Source organism: Pleurodeles waltl, chromosome 7 (assembly GCF_031143425.1).
Source record: "Pleurodeles waltl isolate 20211129_DDA chromosome 7, aPleWal1.hap1.20221129, whole genome shotgun sequence".
In the NCBI taxonomy this organism is placed as follows: Eukaryota; Metazoa; Chordata; class Amphibia; order Caudata; family Salamandridae; genus Pleurodeles; species Pleurodeles waltl.
The window spans coordinates 1435935655-1435963453 of NC_090446.1; the positions used below are offsets into that span (position 1 = coordinate 1435935655).

General features: G+C 46.1%; 1 protein-coding gene across 2 annotated transcripts in view; it reads left to right on the forward strand.

Annotated features, from left to right (window-relative positions):
• LOC138246451 (putative methyltransferase DDB_G0268948) overlaps window positions 1-27799 on the forward strand; it is a 232465-nt gene that overhangs the window by 93773 nt on the left and 110893 nt on the right. For both annotated transcript variants that reach the window (XM_069201066.1, XM_069201067.1), the window contains exon 4: window positions 3556-3716. In XM_069201066.1, the coding sequence (XP_069057167.1) occupies window positions 3556-3716 (161 nt within the window). The remainder of the gene's footprint in view (window positions 1-3555; window positions 3717-27799) is intronic.

The window sequence follows — 27799 nt, forward strand, 5'->3', positions numbered from 1 at the left end:
GTCAGTAACCCCTTGCTCATTCTGCAGGCTCTCTCAAAGTAGGCAAACCATTTAACTAAATCATTCACCAACACAACCCTAGGCGCAATGCCCTTAGGCAGACGAGGGTTGTGTGACTCCCCTAAAGACGTCTCTTCTTTGCTGCCACCAATGTCAGTGGGCCTCGAGCCAAATCTCTCCTTCTTCTCCTCCAATTCCAGTTTATTTTCTCCCATCGTGAGTAACTGCTCTTTAGATCTGTGACATCAGCATTTAGTGAGCGTCAGAAAGCTTGGTAAGACAGCTGATGAGTGGGTGCGCATATTTTTATCCAAAAAGTCCCTTGGTGGTGATCCTAAGAAAGTGGGTCAGGCCTCCTAACAGGGGAAAAAGAGGAAAACCTGGCTTCTGACAGGAGCCAGTGGATAGATTTTTAGTTATGATTCAGCTGAAAATACCATGATTGACACACAAAGCCCTGCAACATGTTGAACCCAGGTCCCTGGCAGAGCTCACAATTGCAGAAGACAGCTGCTCCCTCCAAGCCCCAGCATCCTTCAGTTGGAATCTCAAAGAATAAAAAAAGAAAACCTATGCCTGGACATTCACTTAATCTGCTTAAGGATATTGAACTCCCTCCTTATCAAGGTTTGGTCAAATCCATCAAGCTCCATTTTCAAGAATGAAATCAAATTCCATGAAACAGGTTCCTAACTTAAGGATCTGGTCTAGAGAACACTTCCATATGGTTTGGCACCTGTGGCCCTTTTCACTGTGAAGTAACTGTCGCTAGTGTCATACATTGGCCAGCCAGGATAATAACCAATGAAAAAAAACTATTGTTTTACACGTCTATTGTTAAATAATGTTAGACCTGACAGCCTTAGGGTGGTCATCCCCCAACTTGTATCCTGCCTCCCTCCAGTTTTCTGATCCTGTTTTTGCTGGTTTTAGGACTCTGTGCACTTTAGCACTGCCGACCAGTGCTAAAGTGCATGTGCTTACTCCCCTAAACATGGTAACACTAGCTCGTACCCAATTGGTATTTAATTTACCTGTAAGTCCCTAGTATAGTGCAATAGAGGTGACCAGGGCCTGTAAATGAAATGCTACAAGTGGGCCTGCAGCACTGATTGTGCCACCCATGTTAGTAGCCCCGTAAAAATGTCTCAGGCCTGCCATTGCAAGGGCTGTGTGTGCAGTTTCACTGTCATTTCAACTTGGCATTTAAAACTACTTGCCAAGGTTTATACTCCCTTTTTCCCATTGCTAGCCACCCCTAAGGTTTCTCTCTACTGGGAGTCCTGCTCCTTTCATAGGGCTAGCATTAAAACTGCCCATATATACTTTTAAGTGGTCGATTTTGATCTAAAAGGAATAGCCCTGTCATACTTAGTCTAGCCAGAATGGTAATAGAACATACTGCTTTTTGGTGAAGTTGACTTTAATATTAGAAATGCCACTTTTAGAAAGTGGGCATTGCTCTGCACTTACTGCCATGTGTGCCTTACAGCCTGTCTCCAATCCACGTCTGGTCTATGCTGGTTTACAGCTCCCCTTATGCATTCCACACAGACAGCCATAAACACAGGACACTCAGTCACATCTGCATTCATCTGCATACTGAATGGATGTAGGGGCTCTCGCTTACACTTCTAAGGCCAGTAGCTTGCCTTCACACAAATGACTGATAACCTCCCCACAGGGTTCCTGGCAGACAGGACTGGGTTGAAAGGGAAACATGTGCACTTCAAAACCACTCTTTGATGTTTTCTCCACTTCAAAGGCATTTTGGGGTATATATGCTGGGTCAGTGACCCTCCAAAATTATACACTTCTGGATCTACACCTGGACTCTGTCAGAGGAACTGCCTGACTGCCCAAAGGACTCATCTGGACTGATTTGCTGAAAAGGACTGCTGGTTGTCATGCTGCCTGCTGACCCCTATCTCTGCTGGAAGGGCTCTGCTTCCCCACAAGTGCTCTCTAAGGGCTTTGGAGTGACAGAGGGCCACAAAGACTTCACCAAAGAGAAGAAAATCCCTGTGCATTGGAAAATCAATGCAACACCTGCAAAAATCGACACAGTGCCTGCCTCGCAGCTGAAAAAACACCACACTGAGGAACCAAGGCTACGCTCCAGGAAAGTGATGCATCGCCTTGTAGCATGGAAAGAAATGACACATTGTCTGTGCCGTGCCGGAAAATCCAACACAGCTCCTTAGTTTTCAATTAATCTCCTCAGAACCAAGGCTGCGCTGCTGTAAACTGAAGTATCACCTTGCAGCATGGAAAGAAACAACGCATCATCTGTGCCGTACCAGAAAATCTGATGCACTGCCTTCTTTTTTGACGCATCTCCTCCTATGTGACTCCATGTATTTTTGGCACATCCTAGGTACTGTGTGTTACAAGGATACAACCACTGATTCTTAAGGATTGAGACTCATTTAAACCTTTAAAAAGTGCTATCTTGACTTGTACATAAAGGATTTTTGTCATTTTGGTCTTATTTTATTTAGATACATATTATCTATTTACCTAAACTGGTGTGGAGTAATTGTTGTGGTGTTTTCACTGTGTTACAGTATGAGTTATTGCACGCATACCTTAAACATTGCGTTTTAAGTTACGCCTGCCTGGTCTCTGCAAAGTTACCAGAGGGAGAGCACAGGATACTTTATGTTGTGTAGTGACTTACCCTGACTAGGATTGTGGTCCCTGCTTTGACATGCGTGTATTCCTTTGCCAACTAGTGACGCAATTTCTAACAAATATGTTATGGATATTTTGACTGGATATGGCTTTTCTATGTACAGCTTCTGATAGAGGTTGGGTCATTTTTGTTCTATATAAAACTCTCCAAATAAAAAAAATGCAACTTATATCAGTGGATCTTCAATTATTTAGTAATATTTTCATTTATGTACATCCATTTCAGTCCTTTACCCTTACTTTGGATCTTAAATGTATATGACTAAGATCCACTCATCCGTATATTCTGGCTCATGTCTTGAGAATGCAGAAACATTTTAAGCTCTTAAATAAACGTATTGGTTCTTGAGAAATGTGAATGTGGACTTGTGACAAAATCATTAACTTGAGGAGTACATTAGGTTTCTGCTAAACTCTAAAGATATTGTAAGGTCTATGAAACTTTCTATCGTAAATACATGTTAACACTTTACGTTTTCATATGTAAGAAGTAAAAGCTATACATAATAATCTTGTATACATGCAGTTAATTCATGTTATTAGTGCATCACAAGCAAGGCAAGCTGTCATTTTTGATCACAGCCTTCAACAGTGGCTTGCAGATGTTCCGTGCTCTCCAATACAAAAGTGAAAATACAAAGAAAATAAAATATCCCCAGAATTGGGCAACATGCCTTGAAATCATAGAGAAGCTGTCTGGAATTTGCTCGCATTTCATTGTAGGAGGTTGAGAGAGATTACATTGAAACTAAAATATGAATCTTGACATAAACCTACTGAAATGTGACCCCGCTGTATATGCATTCTGCATAGAATGAACCTGCCTCACATAATGTTCTTTAATCTATCATTGTTTAACAGAAAGGGAAGCCGTTTGAGCTGGCAGTGGATGTTGGCTGTGGCACTGGATCGAGCACTCGTGTATTGGCCTCACATTTCCAAAAGGTGGTTGGGATGGACATCAGTGAGGCTCAGATCCAAGAAGCTCAACATGTTGGCTTTCCCCCCAATGTGTCATATGTGTAAGTTGAATATAAACATAACTAGATAGTAACTTTTTTCAGATTAACAAAATGCCAAAATGAACTATTCTCACAGAAATTATATGTGAAGAAAGCTATTGTTTTTACAAACAGAACAGTTTCATTTCAGACATTAAACATAGACTTCATTAGCATTTCAAAAACAGTTTGAGGGCTTTGTTAAAATCATTTATGTACACTGGAAATAGTACTGCATGGGCATTCCTTTAACTACTCTTCCATCTCTTACATACCTTTGTTAATCAGTCCTGAAATGTCCAACTCCCTACTAGTAAAAGTGCAAGAGGCAACAGTATTTTCTGTCTGTGAAAATTGTATATGTTAAAGTCCCATTTTAGATGCTCTGGGGACACACCACAGAGGGATGTAGGAGTGTGTAGAACACTACAAGATTACGACTTTCCAAACTAAAAAATGCATTTTTGTAGGTTTAGATGAAAAGGCCATATTTAGCAACTGTAGTAATGGATTGTGACACAGAATAATTATGCATTCCTATAGTGATGTAAACTGGGATGAGTACAGGATCATGAGAGGTGCACAGGGAGCATAAAGATAACCATCTATTATTGAAAATCTTTATGGCCCTTATATCCCTCATGAAATAATATGCACTATAGGAAATCGTAAATTGAAGCTAATAATGCATCTCAATGTGTTTTCTTCAATAGAATGTATGAATAAGCATTCCGTAGAAGTACTGGCAATTTGCACACTGACCTACTGAATGCATTAATATTTTGCACACTGACCTGTACACTAATATGTCGGCTCTTAAAATATAGAATAGTAGTGGGTCGCAATTCAAACTACCTCATTAGTATTCATTGGCTTCATTTATAAGCATAGTAGCCTGCTGGGGTCAGCAGACCACTTTGTCTAGGATGGCTTTTAAATAATATATATGTTTTAAAAAATGCAGCCCATGTACTCTTAAAAAAACGTCTCACCCACCAATGTATAACGATATCCCCACCTGGCTGACCGGCAGGAACATCGTATAATGACATTCCTGCAAGTCAGCATGGCGGGAACACTGCTTAAGGGAGCCAAGGCCAATTTGGGAATAACTTACCACCCCATCCATTTGGGAATAACTTACCACCATCTTTGAGGAGGTGGTAAATTATTAACATGATTTTTGCTTCAGAAATCTACTGCATACTACAAGGAGTGTATGCCCATACTACATACCTCAAGGAATGAACACTTAACACACCCCTTTCAAATACCACTATGGTATGTATTCCCTAACCCAAATTGTGATTCAGTGACCTGTTACTGAATTGCAATTTGAGTTATGTAAATACAAGAATGCCTTTTGTGGGTGGCTGCAAAGGCTCTAATTTTATGAATCAGAACCTTTCCAACCATAAAATTGCTTTGTGCATAAGGTCCTAAATGCTTGTAAGGTGAGTGAGTTTGCATGTTATTGTTGATCCTCTGTATTAGATGCCTGCAAACAGTTTGGATACTACTGGAACTCAATATATACTTCATTGCAAGTCTTGTTTTCAATGCAGGACTCGGATGAAGGAAATTACAACCATTTGCATTTTTACAGAATTCTCAATGATGTCAGTTGTGCCAGTGACTTGAGACATAACCTTTGCAGTCAAGATGTGCTATGTATTATGTTATCTGTGATTCACATTTTATCCGGAGGAGTGGGCCAAGAACTAGATTGTAATGTTTGTCTCAGCACCACAAACCATATTCATATGTGCAATTTTATAAAGTTAAACTGCACAGTTTCACATTTTAATGCCCTAGTCTCAAGATATCACCTGCTTCCACTCACATCCTGGTTACTACAGTATGGTCTCAACTATCCCATTCACAGTAGACTGTTCCATGTTGAAGCACCTGACATTTGAGATGATACTGCTGATGTACTGATTTCTGAAAATGAAAGCACAGCATTGAAAGGAAAGGAAGGTCTGCACTACATCAAATGCCAAAGCAATGTGCGATGTCAGGAGCAATGCAGTGGCATAATTAGGGTTGCATAGCTTATCACTACTTGGAAATTCTTGTACAGAGCCATTATTTACCTTAAGACTTGATGTATGTATATGCAGAGGCAGCAATATGGTCTTTGTAGCTTTAATTAAGGTGGCAATATCATGTTTTGCTAAGTAATAGTATAATGTTCATTTTATATTTTGCACTAATTGTGCAAAGAGGGCAAAAGTATTTAGGAGCGTAGGTCGAATTCCAAAAGACACATTTTCTTAAGTAAGCAAACCAGGATGACAGAATTACATCAAACATTGCCCAAAAATAGAGACATTTAATTTAAGCTCAGGGATCATTTGGGCTAACGTTCTGCATCACTTCTCGTAGATAGGTGCAATATGGAATGAATCTATAAATAGCCAGATCTTAAGAGTCCTGTGGTGAACTCACCGTTTTATGGGACGTTTTTGTTTTAGAAAGACCTTTGATGATTTTTCTAAGCTGTACAATTTAGTTTTAGATCTGGGGCAATCACCCTATGTGGAAAGAACTTTGCTTTCAAACATCAATTTACATAAAGCACATACATTATGGGAAATTATTGTTCTCCTAAACCACTATTTTTAATTTTTCTGAATTGTTGAGCTTTTCTACCAGGAATGATCTTTGAAGCCAACTTACCAGAATCATCTTCATTGAACCTATAGTAATTCAATGAATTCACCCAAATATTTTAAGAGTTCATTGTTCACACCACATTATATACATTCACCATGATTGTCACAGGAATCCCTAGCATGACTTTGGAAGTCATTGAGGAACTAAGGGTCTCATTAAGAGTTTGGCGGTCAGACGAGCTGACTGCCAAACTCAAGGGGGTGAGGCAGCTGTCAACCTGGCTGCCTCACCCACCGATGTATAACGATATCCCCACCTGGCTGACCGACAGGAACATCGTATAATGACATTCCTGCAAGTCAGCATGGCGGGAACACTGCTTAAGGGAGCCAAGGCCAATACCGTATCACACCAGCACCCTCGGAATATGCACTGTCTGCAAAGCACTGTTCCAGAGATGCTGGGCAGGGGGGCCAGAGGGGTCAGGGGGTTTAGGGGGCCAAGGGCGTGGGCCGTGCAAGGGCCCCCCTGTGGCTTCCAGCACTGTGTTTCAGCCAGCCTTTTCATGACGGGTTCCAGCCAGGAAAAGTCTGGTGGAAACTGGACTTGTGATCAGAGCGGTGGCGCTGAACTCAGCCACACTCTGACCGCCGACCACCAACTCCGACCACTGTCAGTCCGTCAGTAACCATGTTCCTGGCGGGGATGGTGGTCACCCGGCAGTCCAACAACCAGGATGATAATGTGGTGGTCGGACTGCCAGAAGTGCAGCGGTCCCACCGCCACTGCAGCATTGGCGGTCCTAGGACTGCAAATGTTGTGATAAGGCTCTAAGGGCCAGATGTAGGTAGCTGTTTGCTTGTCGCAAACTGCGGAAAATGCAGTTTGCGCCATGCAAACAGCCTAACACGATGCACATCCCCAAATTGCGAGTCGGTACAGACTCGCAATTTGGGGATGCGACTCGCAAATAGGAAGGGGTGTTCCCTTCCTATTTGCGACCGCATCGCCATGCTGAGCTGCTTTGTGACCGCGAATGCGGTCGCAAACCAACTCGCAGTTACCACCCACTTGAAGTCGGTGGTAACTCATTCGCAAAAGGGAAGGGGTCCCCATGGGACCCCTTCCTGTCTGTGAATGCCGAAAAAAAATAAATTTCAGAGCAGGCAGTGACCACTGCCTACTCTGAAAAAACCAAAACCAAATGGTTTCGGAAGTTTTTCTTTTTGCAACTCGTTTTCCTTTAAGGAAAACGGGCTGCAAAAAGAAAAAAAAAACTGCTTTATTAAAAAAGCAGTCACAGACATGGAGGTCTGCTGTCTCCAGCAGGCCACCATCCCCGTGAGTGCATGGACTCGCTAGGGGGTCTCAAAATGCGTCCCACCTCATTAATATTCATGAGGTGGGTCTTTGCGACCCCATAGCGAGTCGCAGAAGGTGTCTGAGACACCTTTCTGCATAAAATTTAGCGAGTTACAAATTGCGAGTTGGTATGACTCGCAATTTCCAACTCGCAAAATTTTACTTTGCTACATCTGGCCCTAAATCATTAATAGACGCCAAAATAAAATAGAAAAATACACGCACGCACTAGCTAACCAAATCTCTCAAATCCGTAACAGAAGGCTTCCTGCAATCTAGCACAGAGAGGCACTCACTATTCTGAACTATATATTTTGCCATATGAATCACTCATCTTTAATTACCACAGGGACTATACAACACACATACAATGAACAGTTTTTGTTGCAGAAACCAAACTATGATCAAGTATTTGGCTCTTAGCAACTCAGTAAACAAACCCAACATTCCCTTCAAGCTGAGCAAGCCAAACTATGCAAGGCACTCAAGAATGAAAATGTCAGTTAATTTCTAGAACCAGTTATAAACAGTACATTAATTCATGTTGTTTTAACAAATGTGCGTCCAAATTATGCTTGAAACACTTCTTTGGACAGCACATTTAGTAAAAAGTGTAATTTACTAGTTTCTGTAATATTTTAGTGGCACAAGAGGGCCCAAAATTACCTTGAACAGTCCTCCCCATAAAAATATGAAGGGGCATATTTATAATGCCTTAATGCCACCTTGCGCCACATTAACGTCATTATTGTTTATGTCAATGCGCCCCAACGATGCCGAAATCCCTGTGCTGTAATGCATGCATTGCGCCACTCTGTAACCCTTTTGTGCTACATTATGCCTGCGGGAGGCATAATGTATGCAAAGGGGGCGTTCCCCCATTAGGGGAGCCAGAAAAATGGCATAAGAAGATCTCTGAGATTTCCTTGTGCCATTTTTTACGGCACTTTTAACGCATACTCAAGAGCAGCCATTAAAAGGGGGCTTCCATTTTTTAGAATGGGGCCCTATGTACTCTGCAGGAGTAGCGCCAATATTTTGACACTACTGCAGAGTACATCAATAGCGTCATTAGAAATTACACTATTGCCCCTACCCTGCGCCATGGCACATACATGGTGGCGGAAGGGAGTTGAGTCTACCCACTGTGTAACACTTTTACACTTACTTTCAAAAGAGGTTCTTGATTTAGGAACGTGGTCCACAGCACCAGTCAAGGGTTCAGAGGCTCTGGTTTGCCTCTTGGGATCTGGGACTACAGCTCCCACATTTCACTCTTCAATTTATGGAGCTTCTTACAACAGTTGCTCCAAACGCCTACATTTTCTTCAAGAGGTCTTTTTTGGGGCCTTGAAGCATCCACAAACTTAATCCAATGTACCAGAACCTCTGATTTGCTCTATGGATTTGTGACTACAGTTCCCAGCGGACACTGGTCAGCTCCTTTGTACCTGAAGCTTACAGAGACTCCACTTCTGGAGTTGCAGAAGAAAGGCAAAGTCCTTTTCTTGGTGAAGCCCAAAGTGTGCAGCTGATGCAGTCCTTGTGGTTACAGTCCTTCAGGTGCAGACCAGGGGTTCAGCAGGACAGTCCTTCTTCTTCTTTATCTTTTTCCAGCAAGGATGTTAGGGGTGACATATGTAAAAATAAGGTTGTTTAGGTCTTTGGAAGTAGTTTTAGTTCTAAAGTCGAATTGGCTGAAGTTGAGGGAGCATGAGGCATCCTTTTGTTGGAGTATCCTGGCTGGGAGCTATCAGGAGCCTTACACGTAATTGCAATGGAGGTAAAACAAAGGCACACAGCTTATGTCTTCACAGGCACTTAAGAAAGGCATGCCTTTGGCTTTGTTGAATCCATGTATTAAGACATATGCATGCGCTGTAAGAATGTCAGATGTGTTGGTCTTTACCAGTATTTACATAAATACCAATATAGCTACCACTATTTTGTTCTTTTATAGCTCTGTAGCCCTATTTATCCAATTGCAGGATATCAGAGCAGTTTACATCACATATACATATTATAGACTGACAATAAATTATATGTTTATCAGTCAATGTACAGGATGTGTTCAATAACACAGTGAGGGTTAGAAGATGTAGGAGTCACATGTCCTTCATAGCTCAATGTGCTATAATAGAAGGATTACATTTTATCATGCCAAGTAAAAAAAAAAATGATCTTTGTGTTAAAAGCAGTAACCCACTAACCCATTTACATAAAATAAAAAATATGTTATTTGTGTGTTACATAACATGCTTTGCACGATAAATGTAAACCCTGTAGAGTACTGTGGTTCAAAAAGTGGGACTAGACAAAACACAGATCTCTCAGGAAATTCCTTAACCTCCAGAATTGTCTTACCGTTTTTATTTTTACCTGAGATTTAATTGCCACACAAAGATCTCTGGAACAGGTACCTTAACCCATAAGATATTTTAAAATGCAGACTTTGCAACCAATACAGCATAACAGATTTACTGCCACATTTCTCCTTATTACCAGTTTCTTTTTGGCAGAGTTCTAAAAATTTAATGTAAAAGTTGAGGCCCAAATTGTGCATCAGGGTTGAGTAATGATTTTGTCACAACCCCAATGCAAAATCTCATTTGATACATTTTGCAATGTGCTCAAATGTACTCATGATAGGTTTGCTAAACATATGTGTGAGGTCTTAATATCTGATGTCACTTCTTGAATGTCAGTTCCTGTGAGGTCATGGTTTGTGATGGCACTTTCTGTGATTCCACGTGCAATGTCACACGCTGTGATATCATGCACCACAATGTCACTTGCATACTGTCTAACATGGATAGTCCCTAATTCTTTTTTAGGACTTGTGCCCTGCAAATAATACAAGTCTAAATAAATGTATGGTTTATTTACTGTCATAATCTGAAAATAAACTGGAAGGCCCCAGGTAAAGTTCCACATAAGGGTCCCTACTGGGAATGGATAAACATGTTGTTTTTATATTATGCTGGTTAAAATTGTAAAATTACTTTTTTTTTACCTTTTTTACCTTTTGTTCTTTAACATACATAATAGCTTTGCTGTTGGACCTCAGCTTTGGGACTTTGAGCCCGGTAAAATTCCTTGCAAAATCTTTGGTCCCAAACAAGCACTCCCCCCCATCCCGGCCGAAGACTCAGCAGCCCAGCATTCCATTAGTCCAGTAGCTTCAGGCGTGGAGCAGGCCTAGTGCTCACGTGGGGCATACAGCAGGGGGCATCGGAGGAGCAGAGCATGCATTGCAGTAAGGGTTCAGGCACTCTGGGTTTTCCACCATGAATGGGAGCAGCCAGCAGTAAGTTGGCGCAGCTTGTTTGCTCAGAGGCAGCTGCCCACCTACTAGTTTTTTCCCTCCCTACATGGCATCCCCACTGTCCATCATCCCATCCCCTGCTCAACTATTTGTCTGCTGCCCACCCCAGTACTGAGTTTATTTTGCCAGCACTCCTTTCTCTAATCTTGCAACAGACTCAGCGCTTCATTATTCAATCGTCTCGGGGGGACTCCGGGAAGAATTAACAAGTGGAACTAGCCACCTACTAAGAAAACATCTTAGCACTTAGTGAGGAGGAAAATACTCTTCGACAAGGTGTTGTGCCCCCTGCATCTATCGGATCTTACAAAAACTTAATTTGGCCCCATAATGCATACCAAGCTAGCAGCTGACTACTACAGTGAGGCGGCATTCGCAACACCACACAATACCCGAATTAACAAGCAATAGATCTTGCATTTTCTTGAGTTAGACCTCCTGGCATTCTTAATTCATAACTGGACTTTTCTATTCACATAAATTGTGACTGCCTCATCATTTTGTCTTTTTCTTTCATATAATTCCAGAGACCCATCATTTAACTAAAGCACTTCCATTTATCTTCTTCCTCTATCTTAAAACATATGCAATTATCATATAAACCTTTATCAGAAAAAAGTTTATGACATTAGAGTGTAATGCTCAAAACACCATACCAAAAATATAATTTGAGACGGATTGGAGGGTGAAAGGAAAGAGGGAGTCGGGAGTAAAGATGGAGAGGACAAGTGGTGTAGTAACAGTGTCATGGGCCCTGGAGTAAGAAAGTAAAATGGTTGACTGGAATCTTGGTTGGAAAATACAGCAGTAATTAGAGATGAATGAGGCCCATAGGTCTCCGTGTCCTACTGACACTGCACCTGTTGCTCCATTGATAACTAGAGCCCAGGAGAGAAAGTGGATGGGGCAGAAAAAGAGAAGCAAAAGGAATGCAACAGACAAAAGGAAAAAAGGGAAGAGGTTGCAAAGAAATATAAGAAGGAAGGGAAAGAAAGAACGAGAAAATTAAAACACAACTAAGTGAAGCAATAGAGTAAACGTGTGAGACAAAAGAAAAAAGGGAAGCAAACAAAAGATAAAGAGGAAGCTAATGAAAGAAGTGTAAAACAAGAGAAAAATGAACATTAGAGAAAAAAGAGAGATAATGAAAGAAATAAGCAGTGAAAGAAATAGGGCATGTATGTACTGACACATTTCCTACAGACACAGAATGGAAAAACCACTTTGACACTTCGGGTCCCAACAAGTAACTTGTGGCTTCCACATATACATGGGAAAAAGAGGGATTTATAGTCAAATATGAATTGGCCGATAAAGATAAGAAAAACACCAGAGAAAGGAAGGAAGAAGGATCTAAAAAACATGAAATGACACATATCGAGTCAATGGAAAGAACAAATCAAAAATACAAAGAAGCGAAGAGAAAAAATAGTGAAAGAATGACCACCTGATGAAGAAAAAAGAGAGGAAAGAAACACGAAAAGAAATAACTAAGTTTTTGCAAGTTTGAAAGAAGAGGTACCAAGAGGAAGTGGAAAATAAAAAAGGGGAGGAGTAAAAATAAACAGTTGAAAGAAAGAGCAAAGCTGTTAATCTGTGGAATTTAAGAGCTGGAAAGAGAAAAGTGGGGGAGAAAGAAAACATTGAGAGTAAACACAGTAAAGTAAAGAACGGAGTGAGATAGGTGAAACGGACCTTCCCAACTAAAGATGGAAGCTAAGAATAGATTTAATTGGCTCACCCACATCCTCAAACAGAAGTCAGATTGTGAAACAGCAGAGAGCACTGCAGAATAGCAGGAGGTGCATTAGCAGAGTTTTATGTGAACCCCAATACAGAAATATTGGGGCACTTCAGATCAGGATTGGGGGGTATAGACAGAGCTGTGTCCAGGACCATTGCTGGAATACCAGAATGGCAGCGGGTGAGGAATGACAAACGGAGCCCTGTGTAATTCCTGGTACTGGAATAATTGGGTGCTGCAGGTTAGGGTTGAGGTGCACAGACAGAGGTGTATGTGGGCTTCAGTAGTGGAATAGTAACAGATACACAAAGTCAGAAGTGAAGTATGTTAATGGAGCTATGTGTGGACCTAGTATTGGAGGTGCCCTGGTACAGATGCAAGAGGAGCCCAGCATGGGAGTGGCATTGCCTCTGAACCCCAGAAATGAGGAGTCCTGAAGGGCATGTGTGTGAGCCTTAGTACTGAGAAGAAATGTGCACTGAATGTTAGAAGTGATGGATTCGGGTAGAGCTGTGGTGGTTCCCATCAACAGTGGTGTTGAATGTTAGACTTGAGACACTGGCTGAGCTGTGTTTTGATCTTTTGGGTCCAGTATTGGCTTGGCAGAGGGACTGAATATTAGAATTGAGCTGCTGTAATAGAACTGTATGTGAGTGGGGTCCCGTTATAGGAAAGAAAGTGACCTTGCTGGGGTAGAACTGAGGTGCAATGATGTACCTGCGTCCAAGGTCCCAGTACTGGAATAGAAGAGTGTACTGACTGTAAGAACTGAGGTACTCTGGCAGACAACATGTGTGGGGTTCCAGCATGGGCATGGCCGAGGGCTTAGAGTGTGTGCACTGAGGTGCACTAATGGAGCTGCACCTGAGATCCCAGTACTGGAACAGCAGAGTGTACTGACTGTGAGAATTGAGGTCCTCTGGCAGATGGTGTGTATGGGGTTCTGGCACAGCTGAGGGCTTTGAGTGTGTGAACTGAGGTGCACTGATGGAGCTGTGCGTGAGGTCCCACTACTGGAACAGAAGAGTGTACTGACTGTAAGAACTGAGGTGTTCTGGCAGCAGCATGTGGGGTTCTGGCACTGGCACAGAAGAGGGCTTAGAGTATGAGAAGTGAGGTGCAAAGTGTACTGACTGTAAGAACTGAGGTGTTCTGGCAGACAGCATGTGAGGTTCTAGCACTGGCACAGCTGAGGGTTTGGAGTGTGTGAATTGAGGTGCACTTTTGGAGCTGTGCGTGAGGTCCCAGTACTGGAAAAGCAGTGTGTACTGACTGTAAGAATTGAGGTGCTCCGGCAGACAGTGTGTGGGGTTCTGGCACTGGCAGAGCTGTGGGCTTGGAGTGTGTGTATGGAGGTGGACTGCTGGAGCTGTAACTGGGACCTCAGTATGGAACAGAAGTGGGCACTATTTCTAAGGATTGGGGAGCCCTGGTAGAGCTGGGTGAGGAGTCCCGGCGCTGGAGCAGCAGTGGCCACTCAGTGCTTGGAAGAAGGTGCTGTGGCTGAGCTGCATGTGGGTATCAGAGCTGAAAGAGCAGAGAGGCCATACAAAGGTTTTCAGGAGACAGCAGGTTACATCTGTGGGTGGGGCCTCTGGATGGAGTAAAGTGCCTTTATGCTTGTTGGGTCAAAAGTGGAGGTAGCAGGTTAATTTACAATATCACTGAATTCCTTATTTAGTAAAGGTCAGGCACATCTGACTAAGAAAGCAGGACATGTCAAGCAGTTACAGTTAATTCCAAAGTTCATGAAAAAAAATTGTGGTCTGCAGATAACACTGCAAATTTTGTTGCAGACCCTCATTTAAGAAGCCCTGGGCAGCAAGGCTATAAGCAATTACAAGCAATTCTCCCTTGCTCCCAGCACCAGGGACCACAGGCAGGCAGACCGAATGTGTCCAAGATAACAGCCTGATTTATAGCATTGTTTACAGCTAATCTCAGAAGCTGAGGTGCACTAGCAGGCAGAGTGTGTGGGATCCTGACAAAAGGTGTGTGAACTAAGGTGCACTGATGGAGCTTTGCCCAAGATCCCGGTACTAGAGCAGCAGAATGTACTGACTGCAAGAACTGAGCTGCTCTGGCACACAATATTGGTGGGATTCCTGGCAATGGCACGGCTGGGGGCTTAGAGTGTGTGAACTAGGTGCACTGATGGAACTGTGCCAGAGGTCCCGGTACTGGAGCAGCAGAGTTTACTGACTGCAAGAACAGATGTGCTCTGGCAGACAGCATGTGTGGGGTTCCAGGCACTGGCATGGCTGAGGGCTTGGAGTGTGTGAATTGTGGTGCACTGATGGAGCTCTGCCTGAGGTCCCAGTACTGGAGCAGCAGAGTACACTCACTGCAAGAACTGAGGTGCTCTGGCAGATGTGTGCACTGAGGTGAACTTATGGAGCTGCGCCCGAGGTCCCATTACTGGAGCAGCAGAGTGTACTGACTGCAAGAACTGAGGTGCTCTGGCAGACTGCATGTGTGGGGTTCCTGGCACAGGCACGGCTGAGGACTTGGATTGTGTGAACTGAGGTACACTGATGGAGCTGTGCCTGAGATCCGAGTACAGGAGCATTAGAGTGAACTGAGGTGCAGTGGCAGACAACATGTGTGGGGTTCATGGCACTGGCACAGCTGAGGGTTTAGAGTGTGTGAAATGAGGTGCACTGATGGAGCTGTGCCTGAGGTCCCGGTACTGGAGCAGCAGAGTGTACTGACTGCAAGAAATGAGGTGCTCTGGCAGACAGTGTGTGTGGGGTTCCTGGTATGGCTGAAGGCTTGGAGTGTGTGAACTGAGGTGCACTGATGGAGCTGCGCCTGAGGTCCTGGTAGTGGAGTAGCAGAGGGTACTGAATGCAAGAACTGAGGTGCTCTGACAGACAGCATGTGTGGGGTTCCAGGCAAGCTGAGGGCTTGAAGTGTGTGAACTGAGGTGCACTGATGGAGCTGCACCCAAAGTCCCAGGAATGGAGCAGCAGAGTATTCTCACTTCAAGAACCGAGGTGCTCTGGCAGACAGGGTATGGCACGGCTGAGGGCTTGGAGTGTGTGCACTGAGGTGCACTGATGAAGCTGCACCCGAGGTCCCAGTACTGGAGCAGCAGAGTGTACTGACTGCAAGAACTGAGGTGCTCTGGCAAACACTATGTGTGGGGTTCTTGGCACCGGCAAGGCTGAGGGCTTGCAGTGTGTGAATTTAGGTGCACTGATGGAGCTGTGCCCGAGGTCCCAGTCCTGGCGCAGCAGAGTGTACTGACTGCAATAACTGAGGTGCCCTGGCAGACAGCGTGTGTTGGGTTCTGGCATGGCTGAGCACTTAGAGTATGTGAACTGAGGTACGCTGAGTTCCTAGTACTGGAGAAACAGAATGTATTGACTGGAAGAACTGAGGTGCTCTTGCAGAATGCATGTGTGGGGTTCCTGGCACAGGCACGGCTGAGGACTTGGATTGTGTGAACTGAGGTACACTGATGGAGCTGTGCCTGAGATCCGAGTACAGGAGCAGCAGAGTGTACTGACTGCAAGAACTGACGTGCAGTGGCAGACAACATGTGTGGGGTTCCTGGCACTGGCACAGCTGAGGGCTTCGAGTGTGTGAACTGAGGTGCACTGATGGAGCTGTGCGTGAGGTCCCACTACTGGAACAGAAGAGTGTACTGACTGTAAGAACTGAGGTGTGCTGGCAGCAGCATGTGGGGTTCTGGCACTGGCACAGAAGAGGGCTTGGAGTGTGAGAAGTGAGGTGCAAAGTGTACTGACTGTATGAACTGAGGTGTTCTGGCAGACAGCATGTGGGGTTCTAGCACTGGCACAGCTGAGGGTTTGGAGTGTGTGAATTGAGGTGCACTTTTGGAGCTGTGCGTGAGGTCCCAGTACTGGAAAAGCAGTGTGTACTGACTGTAAGAATTGAGGTGCTCCGGCAGACAGTGTGTGGGGTTCTGGCACTGGCAGAGCTGTGGGCTTGGAGTGTGTGTATGGAGGTGGACTGCTGGAGCTGTAACTGGGACCTCAGTATGGAACAGAAGTGGGCACTATTTCTAAGGATTGGGGAGCCCTGGTAGAGCTGGGTGAGGAGTCCCAGCGCTGGAGCAGCAGTGGCCACTCAGTGCTTGGAAGAAGGTGCTGTGGCTGAGCTGCATGTGGGTATCAGAGCTGAAAGAGCAGAGAGGCCATACAAAGGTTTTCAGGAGACAGCAGGTTACATCTGTGGGTGGGGCCTCTGGATGGAGTAAAGTGCCTTTATGCTTGTTGGGTCAAAAGTGGAGGTAGCAGGTTAATTTACAATATCACTGAATTCCTTATTTAGTAAAGGTCAGGCACATCTGACTAAGAAAGCAGGACATGTCAAGCAGTCACAGTTAATTCCAAAGTTCATGAAAAAAAATTGTGGTCTGCAGATAACACTGCAAACTTTGTTGCAGACCCTCATTTAAGAAGCCCTGGGCAGCAAGGCTATAAGCAATTACAAGCAATTCTCCCTTGCTCCCAGCACCAGGGACCACAGGCAGGCAGACCGAATGTGTCCAAGATAACAGCCTGATTTATAGCATTGTTTACAGCTAAGCTCAGAAGCTGAGGTGCACTAGCAGGCAGAGTGTGTAGGGTACTGACAAAAGGTGTGTGAACTAAGGTGCACTGATGGAGCTTTGCCCAAGATCCCGGTACTAGAGCAGCAGAATGTACTGACTGCAAGAACTGAGCTGCTCTGGCACACAATATTGGTGGGAGTCCTGGCAATGGCACGGCTGGGGGCTTAGAGTGTGTGAACTAGGTGCACTGATGGAACTGTGCCCGAGGTCCCGCTACTGGAGCAGCAGAGTTTACTGACTGCAAGAACAGATGTGCTCTGGCAGACAGCATGTGTGGGGTTCCAGGCACTGGCATGGCTGAGGGCTTGGAGTGTGTGAATTGTGGTGCACTGATGGAGCTCTGCCTGAGGTCCCAGTATTGGAGCAGCAGAGTACACTCACTGCAAGAACTGAGGTGCTCTGGCAGATGTGTGCACTGAGGTGAACTTATGGAGCTGCGCCCGAGGTCCCTTTACTGGAGCAGCAGAGTGTACTGACTGCAAGAACTGAGGTGCTCTGGCAGACTGCATGTTTGGGGTTCCTGGCACAGGCACGGCTGAGGACTTGGATTGTGTGAACTGAGGTACACTGATGGAGCTGTGCCTGAGATCCGAGTACAGGAACATTAGAGTGAACTGAGGTGCAGTGGCAGACAGCATGTGTGGGGTTCATGGCACTGGCACAGCTGAGGGTTTTGAGTGTGTGAAATGAGGTGCACTGATGGAGCTGTGCCTGAGGTCCCGGTACTGGAGCAGCAGAGTGTACTGACTGCAAGAAATGAGGTGCTCTGGCAGACAGTGTGTGTGGGGTTCCTGGTATGGCTGAAGGCTTGGAGTGTGTGAACTGAGGTGCACTGATGGAGCTGCACCTGAGGTCCTGGTAGTGGAGTAGCAGAGGGTACTGAATGCAAGAACTGAGGTGCTCTGACAGACAGCATGTGTGGGGTTCCAGGCAAGCTGAGGGCTTGAAGTGTGTGAACTGAGGTGCACTGATGGAGCTGCACCCAAAGTCCCAGGAATGGAGCAGCAGAGTATTCTCACTTCAAGAACCGAGGTGCTCTGGCAGACAGGGTATGGCACGGCTGAGGGCTTGGAGTGTGTGCACTGAGGTGCACTGATGAAGCTGCACCCGACGTCCCAGTACTGGAGCAGCAGAGTGTACTGACTGCAAGAACTGAGGTGCTCTGGCAAAGACTATGTGTGGGGTTCTTGGCACCGGCAAGGCTGAGGGCTTGCAGTGTGTGAATTTAGGTGCACTGATGGAGCTGTGCCCGAGGTCTCAGTCCTGTCGCAGCAGAGTGTACTGACTGCAATAACAGAGGTGCCCTGGCAGACAGCGTGTGTTGGGTTCTGGCATGGCTGAGCACTTAGAGTATGTGAACTGAGGTACGCTGAGTTCCTAGTACTGGAGAAACAGAATGTATTGACTGGAAGAACTGAGGTGCTCTTGCAGAATGCATGTGTGGGGTTCCTGGCACAGGCACGGCTGAGGACTTGGATTGTGTGAACTGAGGTACACTGATGGAGCTGTGCCTGAGATCCGAGTACAGGAGCAGCAGAGTGTACTGACTGCAAGAACTGAGGTGCAGTGGCAGACAACATGTGTGGGGTTCCTGGCACTGGCACAGCTGAGGGCTTCGAGTGTGTGAACTGAGGTGCACTGATGGAGCTGTGCGTGAGGTCCCACTACTGGAACAGAAGAGTGTACTGACTGTAAGAACTGAGGTGTGCTGGCAGCAGCATGTGGGGTTCTGGCACCGGCACAGAAGAGGGCTTGGAGTGTGAGAAGTGAGGTGCAAAGTGTATTGACTGTATGAACTGAGGTGTTCTGGCAGACAGCATGTGGGGTTCTAGCACTGGCACAGCTGAGGGTTTGGAGTGTGTGAATTGAGGTGCACTTTTGCAGCTGTGCGTGAGGTCCCAGTACTGGAAAAGCAGTGTGCACTGACTGTAAGAATTGAGGTGCTCCGGCAGACAGTGTGTGGGGTTCTGGCACTGGCACAGCTGTGTGCTTGGAGTGTGTGTCTGGAGGTGGACTGCTGGAGCTGTAACTGGGACCTCAGTATGGAACAGAAGTGGGCACTATTTCTAAGGATTGGGGAGCCCTGGTAGAGCTGGGTGAGGAGTCACGGCGCTGGAGCAGCAGTGGCCACTCAGTGCTTGGAAGAAGGTGCTGTGGCTGAGCTGCATGTGGGTATCAGAGCTGAAAGAGCAGGGACGCCATACAAAAGTTTTCAGGAGACAGCAGGTTACATCTGTGGGTGGGGCCTCTGGATGGGGTAAAGTGCCTTTATGCTTGTTGAGTCAAAAGTGGAGGTAGCAGGTTAATTTACAATATCACTGAAATCCTTATTTAGTAAAGGTCAGGCACATCTGACTAAGAAAGCAGGACATGTCAATCAGTCACAGTTAATTCCAAAGTTCATGAAAAAAGGTTGTGGTCTGCAGATAACACTGCAAATTTTGTGGTAGACCCTCATTTAAGAAGCCCTGGGCAGCAAGGCTATAAGCAATTACAAGCAATCCTCCCTTTCTCCCAGCACCAGGGACCACAGGCAGGCAGACCGAATGTGTCCAAGATAACAGGCTGATTTAAAGCATTGTTTACAGCTAAGCTCAGAAGATGAGGTGCGCTGGCAGGCAGAGTGTGTGGGGTCCTGACACAAGGTGTGTGAACTAAGGTGCACTGATGGAGCTGTGCCCAAGATCCCGGTACTAGAGCAGCAGAATGTACTGACTGCACGAACTGAGCTGCTCTGGCAGACAGTGTGGGTGGGATTCCTGGCAATGGCACGGCTGGGGGCTTAGAGTGTGTGAACTAGGTGCACTGATGAAACTGTGCGTGAGGTCCCGGTACTGGAGCAGCAGAGTTTACTGACTGCAAGAACAGATGTCCTCTGTCAGACAGCATGTGAGGGGTTCCAGGCACTGGCATGGCTGAGGGCTTGGAGTGTGTGAATTGTGGTGCACTGATGGAGCTCTGCCCGAGGCCCCAGTACTGGAGCAGCAGGGTACACTGACTGTAAGAACTGAGGTGCTCTAGCAGATGTGTGCAATGAGGTGAACTTATGGAGCTGCGCCCGAAGTCCCATTAATGGAGCAGCAGAGTGTACTGACTGCAAGAACTGAGGTGCTCCGGCAGACAGCTTGTGTGGGGTTCCTGACACTGGCACAGCTGAGGGCTTGCAGTGTGTGAATTTAGGTGCACTGATGGAGCTGCGCCCGAGGTCCCAGTCCTGGCGCAGCAGAGTGTACTGACTACAATAACTGAGGTGCCCTGGCAGACAGTGTGTGTTGGGTTCTGGCATGGCTGAGGACTTGGAGTATGTGAACTGAGGTGCGCTGAGTTCCTAGTACTGGAGAAACAGAATGTATTGACTGGAAGAACTGAGGTGCTCTTGCAGACTGAATGTGTGGGGTTCCTGGCACAGGCACGGCTGAGGACTTGGATTGTGTGAACTGAGGTACCCTGATGGAGATGTACCTGAGATCTGAGTACAGGAGCAGCAGAGTGTACTGACTGCAAGAACTGAGGTGCAGTGGCAGACAACATGTGTGGGGTTCCTGGCACAGCTGAGGGTTTGGAGTGTGTGAACTGAGGTGCACTGATGGAGCTGTGCCTGAGGTCCCAGTACTGGAGCAGCAGAGTGTACTGACTGCAAGAACTGAGGTGCTCTGGCAGACAGTGTGTGTGGGGTTCCTGGTATGGCTGAAGGCTTGGAGTGTGTGAACTGATGTGCACTGATGGAGCTGCACCAGAGGTCCTGGTACTGGAGCAGCAGAGGTTACTGAATGCAAGAACTGAGGTGCTCTGACAGACAGCATGTGTGGGGTTCCAGGTACACTGAGGGCTTGAAGTGTGTGAACTGAGGTGCACTGATGGAGCTGCACCTGAGGTCCCAGTACTGGAGCAGCAGAGTGTACTGACTGCAAGAACTGAGGTGCTCTGGCAAACGCTATGTGTGGGGTTCTTGGCACCGGCAAGGCTGAGGGCTTGCAGTGTGTGAATTTAGGTGCACTGATGGAGCTGTGCCCGAGGTCCCAGTCCTGGCGCAGCAGAGTGTACTGACTGCAATAACTGAGGTGCCCTGGCAGACAGCGTGTGGTGGGTTCTGGCATGGCTGAGCACTTAGAGTATGTGAACTGAGGTACGCTGAGTTCCTAGTACTGGAGAAACAGAATGTATTGACTGGAAGAACTGAGGTGCTCTTGCAGAATGCATGTGTGGGGTTCCTGGCACAGGCACAGCTGAGGACTTGGATTGTGTGAACTGAGGTACACTGATGGAGCTGTGCCTGAGATCCGAGTACAGGATGAGCAGAGTGTACTGACTGCAAGAACTGAGGTGCAGTGGCAGACAACATGTGTGGGGTTCCTGGCACTGGCACAGCTGAGGGCTTTGAGTGTGTGAACTGAGGTGCACTGATGGAGCTGTGCGTGAGGTCCCACTACTGGAACAGAAGAGTGTACTGACTGTAAGAACTGAGGTGTGCTGGCAGCAGCATGTGGGGTTCTGGCACTGGCACAGAAGAGGGCTTGGAGTGTGAGAAGTGAGGTGCAAAGTGTACTGACTGTATGAACTGAGGTGTTCTGGCAGACAGCATGTGGGGTTCTAGCACTGGCACAGCTGAGGGTTTGGAGTGTGTGAATTGAGGTGCACTTTTGAAGCTGTGCGTGAGGTCCCAGTACTGGAAAAAGCAGTGTGTACTGACTGTAAGAATTGAGGTGCTCCGGCAGACAGTGTGTGGGGTTCTGGCACTGGCACAGCTGTGTGCTTGGAGTGTGTGTCTGGAGGTGGACTCCTGGAGCTGTAACTGGGACCTCAGTATGGAACAGAAGTGGGCACTATTTCTAAGGATTGGGGAGCCCTGGTAGAGCTGGGTGAGGAGTCCCGGCGCTGGAGCAGCAGTGGCCACTCAGTGCTTGGAAGAAGGTGCTGTGGCTGAGCTGCATGTGGGTATCAGAGCTGAAAGAGCAGGGACGCCATACAAAAGTTTTCAGGAGACAGCAGGTTACATCTGTGGGTCGGGCCTCTGGATGGGGTAAAGTGCCTTTATACTTGTTGGGTCAAAAGTGGAGGTAGCAGGTTAATTTACAATATCACTGAAATCCTTATTTAGTAAAGGTCAGGCACATCTGACTAAGAAAGCAGGACATGTCAATCAGTCACAGTTAATTCCAAAGTTCATGAAAAAAGGTTGTGGTCTGCAGATAACACTGCAAATTTTGTGGCAGACCCTCATTTAAGAAGCCCTGGGCAGCAAGGCTATAAGCAATTACAAGCAATCCTCCCTTACTCCCAGCACCAGGGACCACAGGCAGGCAGACCGAATGTGTCCAAGTTAACAGCCTGATTTAAAGCATTGTTTACAGCTAAGCTCAGAAGCTGAGGTGCGCTGGCAGGCAGAGTGTGTGGGGTCCTGACACAAGGTGTGTGAACTAAGGTGCACTGATGGAGCTGTGCCCAAGATCCCGGTACTAGAGCAGCAGAATGTACTGACTGCAAGAACTGAGCTGCTCTGGCAGACAGTGTGGGTGGGAATCCTGGCAATGGCACGGCTGGGGGCTTAGAGTGTGTGAACTAGGTGCACTGATGAAACTGTGCGTGAGGTCCCGGTACTGGAGCAGCAGAGTTTACTGACTGCAAGAACAGATGTCCTCTGTCAGACAGCATGTGAGGGGTTCCAGGCACTGGCATGGCTGAGGGCTTGGAGTGTGTGAATTGTGGTGCACTGATGGAGCTCTGCCCGAGGTCCCAGTACTGGAGCAGCAAGGTACACTGACTGTAAGAACTGAGGTGCTCTAGCAGATGTGTGCACTGAGGTGAACTTATGGAGCTGCGTCCGAGGTCCCATTAATGGAGCAGCAGAGCGTACTGACTGCAAGAACTGAGGTGCTCCGGCAGACAGCTTGTGTGGGGTTCCTGACACTGGCACAGCTGAGGGCTTGCAGTGTGTGAATTTAGGGGCACTGATGGAGCTGCGCCCGAGGTCCCAGTCCTGGCGCAGCAGAGTGTACTGACTACAATAACTGAGGTGCCCTGGCAGACAGTGTGTGTTGGGTTCTGGCATGGCTGAGGACTTGGAGTATGTGAACTGAGGTGCGCTGAGTTCCTAGTACTGGAGAAACAGAATGTATTGACTGGAAGAACTGAGGTGCTATTGCAGACTGAATGTGTGGGGTTCCTGGCACAGGCATGGCTGAGGACTTGGATTGTGTGAACTGAGGTACCCTGATGGAGATGTACCTGAGATCCGAGTACAGGAGCAGCAGAGTGTACTGACTGCAAGAACTGAGGTGCAGTGGCAGACAACATGTGTGGGGTTCCTGGCACTGGCACGGCTGAGGGTTTGGAGTGTGTGAACTGAGGTGCACTGATGGAGCTGTGTCTGAGGTCCCAGTACTGGAGCAGCAGAGTTTACTGACTGCAAGAACTGAGGTGCTCTGGCAGACAGTGTGTGTGGGGTTCCTGGTATGGCTGAAAGGCTTGGAGTGTGTGAACTGAGGTGCACTGATGGAGCTGCACCCGAGGTCCTGGTACTGGAGAAGCAGAGGTTACTGAATGCAAGAACTGAGGTGCTCTGACAGACAGAATGTGTGGGGTTCCAGGTACACTGAGGGCTTGAAGTGTGTGAACTGAGGTGCACTGATGGAGCTGCACCCAATGTCCCGGGAATAGAGCAGCAGAGTATTCTCACTTCAAGAACTGAGGTGCTCTGGCAGACAGGGTATGGCACGGCTGAGGGCTTGGAGTGTGTGCACTGAGTTGCACTGATGAAGCTACACCCGAGGTCCCAGTACTCAAGCAGCAGAGTGTACTGACTGCAAGAACTGAGGTGCTCTGGCAAACAGCATGTGTGGGATTCTTGGCACCAGCACGGCTGAGGACTGGCAGTGTGTGAATTGATGTGCACTGATGGAGCTGCGCCCGAGGTCCCAGTACTGGAGCAGCAGAGTGTACTGACTGCAAGAACTTAGGTGCTCTGGCAGGCAGTGTGTGTGGGGTTCCTCGCACTGGCATGGCTATGGGCTTGGAGTGTTTGAACTAAGGTGTACTGATGGAACTGCACTAGAGGTTCCAGCTCAGGATCAGCAGTGTGCACTGACTGCAAGAACTGAGGTGCCCTGCTGACAGGATGCTCTGCAAAGGAAAAGGGAAGCTTCCCTGGACAGGAGCAGGAAACAAAGTGAAATAGTCCCCTACTGACCAGATAAACAGGACAACACGTAATTATACAGTAGTTGGTCCCTGCTCCCACATAGAAGAAAGAGGGACAAAGAGGCATGACTGACCACTAACAAGCAAGGATTTTTAATGACACTGAAACTAACAAATGAAATATCTGGAAGCCCACAGAAGAAGTATACAAGAGGTTGTGCGCTTATGCTCCACCTAAAAACAAACAAAAAAAAAAAACAGTTGACACCCTGCACTACTCTCCCACTCCAGGTTGTGGTGCCAATGACTACTTGATATACATAAGGAGAAGTGACTGTTTCAAAGGTTTTTTTTGGCGTGCTCTGGAGCCCTTTTTCAAAACTGGAAGTCTGCATAGACAACCTTTATCATTTGTTGCAAGCAATCTGGGCTGACCGAGAGATTTCGAACTCCCAAAACCATTTCAGCCGTATTGGTCAAATAATCTCAGCTAAAACCATTATTGAAAATTAGTCACAAAAGCTACTGGAAAACGAAATTGCTTGAGGAAGCAACAAAAATACAGAAGCCAAAAGTATATCCACCTCGATTGAACAATATTTTTTGAAATACACATGGATCCTCAGCGAAACCAGGGCGAGACCACCTAAAAACAAAAAAAAGGAAAAACAGTTGACAACCTGCACTACCCTCCCACTCCAGGTTGTGGTGCCAATTACTACTTTTTATACATGAGGAGAAGTGACTGTTCCAAAGTTTTTTTTTTGGTGTGCTCTGGAGCCCTTTTTCAAAACTGGAAGTCTGCATTGACAACCTTTAACATTTGTTGCAAGCAATCTGGGCTGACCGAGAGATTTCGAACTCCCAAAACCATTTCAGCCGTATTGGTCAAATAATCTCAGCTAAAACCATTATTGAAAATTAGTCACAAAAGCTACTGGAAAACGAAATTGCTTGAGGAAGCAACAAAAATACAGAAGCCAAAAGTATATCCACCTCGATTGAACAATATTTTTTGAAATACACATGGATCCTCAGCGAAACCAGGGCGAGACCACCTAAAAACAAAAAAAAGGAAAAACAGTTGACAACCTGCAATACCCTCCCACTCCAGGTTGTGGTGCCAATGACTACTTTTTATACATGAGGAGAAGTGACTGTTCCAAAGTTTTTTTTTTGGTGTGCTCTGGAGCCCTTTTTCAAAACTGGAAGTCTGCATTGACAACCTTTAACATTTGTTGCAAACAATCTGGGCTGACCGAGAGATTTCAAACTCCCAAAACCATTTCAATTGGTCAAATAATCTCAGCTAAAACCATTATTGAAAATTAGTCACAAAAGCTACTGGAAAACCAAATTGCTTGAGGAAGCAACAAAAATACAGAAGCCAAAAGTATATCCACCTCAATTGAACAATATTTTTTGAAATACAAATGGATCCTCAGCGAAACCAGGGCGAGACGAGGTGCCTTGTGTGCCTTTGGAACTTCTCACAGTTAATATCCCACAAGAAGTATTGATAGGGTATCTTCAGGTCTTGCGATAATAACCTGTATGACTCAGAGGGGGTGCAAGCCAGGGGTGCAGCTTGGTCAGTAAGAATGGAGGGGATTTAATGATAAAATATGTTATACTATAAGGAGGGTGCTCGAGAGGGGCTTAAGAGACAGTGGAAAGGGATAGGAATGCACAATGGTATGGGAATTAACTAGGAGAAAACACAATCTTCGACAAAGCCTTTCCTAATTTTTGTAATCCTCAAAAAAGGGAGGAAGACTCATTCCTACACACCTCAAGAAATTAATGTGCAAGCCTGAGAGAAATAGCCACTTAGACCGTACCAAATTAGTGGCACCCCAATCACTTTAGAACATCTATGAAACAGATGCCTGAAACAATCGAACCAAGCGCTGAGCAAGATGCACAAAGCGCAATCAAAAGAGAGAAACGGGAGCCTGGTAAATTGTTTTCTGCCACAATGCCAACAGTTATCACTATCAACATCCAGGTGCAGAACAGCTCTCAGAAAGAACATAAACATCAGCCCCCTCAATACATTAGCAAATCATCAGGAAAGCCAGCTCTATAACCAGGTCATGGCCAAAAGGTCACCAACAGAAAGAACCAGGGACATTTGTTCAAGCACTCCCTAAGAAAAATTAAGAGGACAGAAAAGAACAGTAATCCAAGTTTACATTTTATGCAGGCCAGCTGAAGAGAAAAGAGGAAGACTGGAGCTAGTTAAAAGCCACGTTGGTGGGTACATCCAAGATATACCGTTAGCACTGCTGAAAAAACAAAGACCCATGCACTATAACAATTATGAAAGATGGGGCAGCAGACATGACATGCTGCAAGGAGACATGTAATTGCAGAGACAAACCCTCAGTGCCAAATGTTAAGGAGTTGAGAAGGATGAGATTAATCTCTACCATCACTACACAGGTTAATGAGAGGACACAGCCCCTCATAGAAGACCTTGCACTAGTATCATGGAATGTTGTAGGCAGTACTTAATTTGTGCTTGTTGTTTCCGATGCTGAGCACCGGCACTTATTTTTGAGGGCCGGGGCTTATTCTTCTGGCTCAAGCATTTGCTGCGAGCAAGAGACACAAATGAGAAAGACAGAGGAAGGGCAAAACAAAAAAGCGTCCCAAAGAAGAAAGTAGTAAACTGCTGGAGTGAGATGAAAGGGCAGGGAGTGGCTTTAAATGGATTGAAGGGTCCGGAGATGGCTTCAGGATTATGCCGCCTGAGAATTCCGTGTTCACACAGCTGCGTGTTTAAGAGGAGGGCATTGGGCACCAGCAACTTTTTATTTACAAATTAAGCACTGGTTGTAGGCCTCTGGCATACATCGACTCTACCCGACACACATGAGCAGGAGGAGGCGGGTACTTATCTGCTGGCAGACTGGAACCGGAGCACCCCTCTTCTTCATAGGCGCCTATGTGTTTTGGGCTCCTTTTTGACCTCTGCACCTGACCAGCCCTGTGCTGCTGATGTGGTAACTTTGGGGTTGCCTTGAACCCTTAACGGAGGGCTGTCTATGCCCAGGAACTTAGACTTGTAAGTGCCTAACTTACCTGACAAACTAACCATTACTTACCTCCCCCAGGAACTGTTGATTTTTGGGGTGTCCACTTTTTCAATAGCTTTTTGCCATCTTATCTAAAACTGTGCATGTTACTGCTCTAATCCAAAGTTCCTTACTTACCTGTGTAGAGTACCTTGCATTTTATGTATTTACTTCAAATCTTGAACTTGTGGTTCTAAAAATAAATTAAGAAAATATATTTTTCTATATAAAACCTATTGGCCTGGAGTTAAGTCT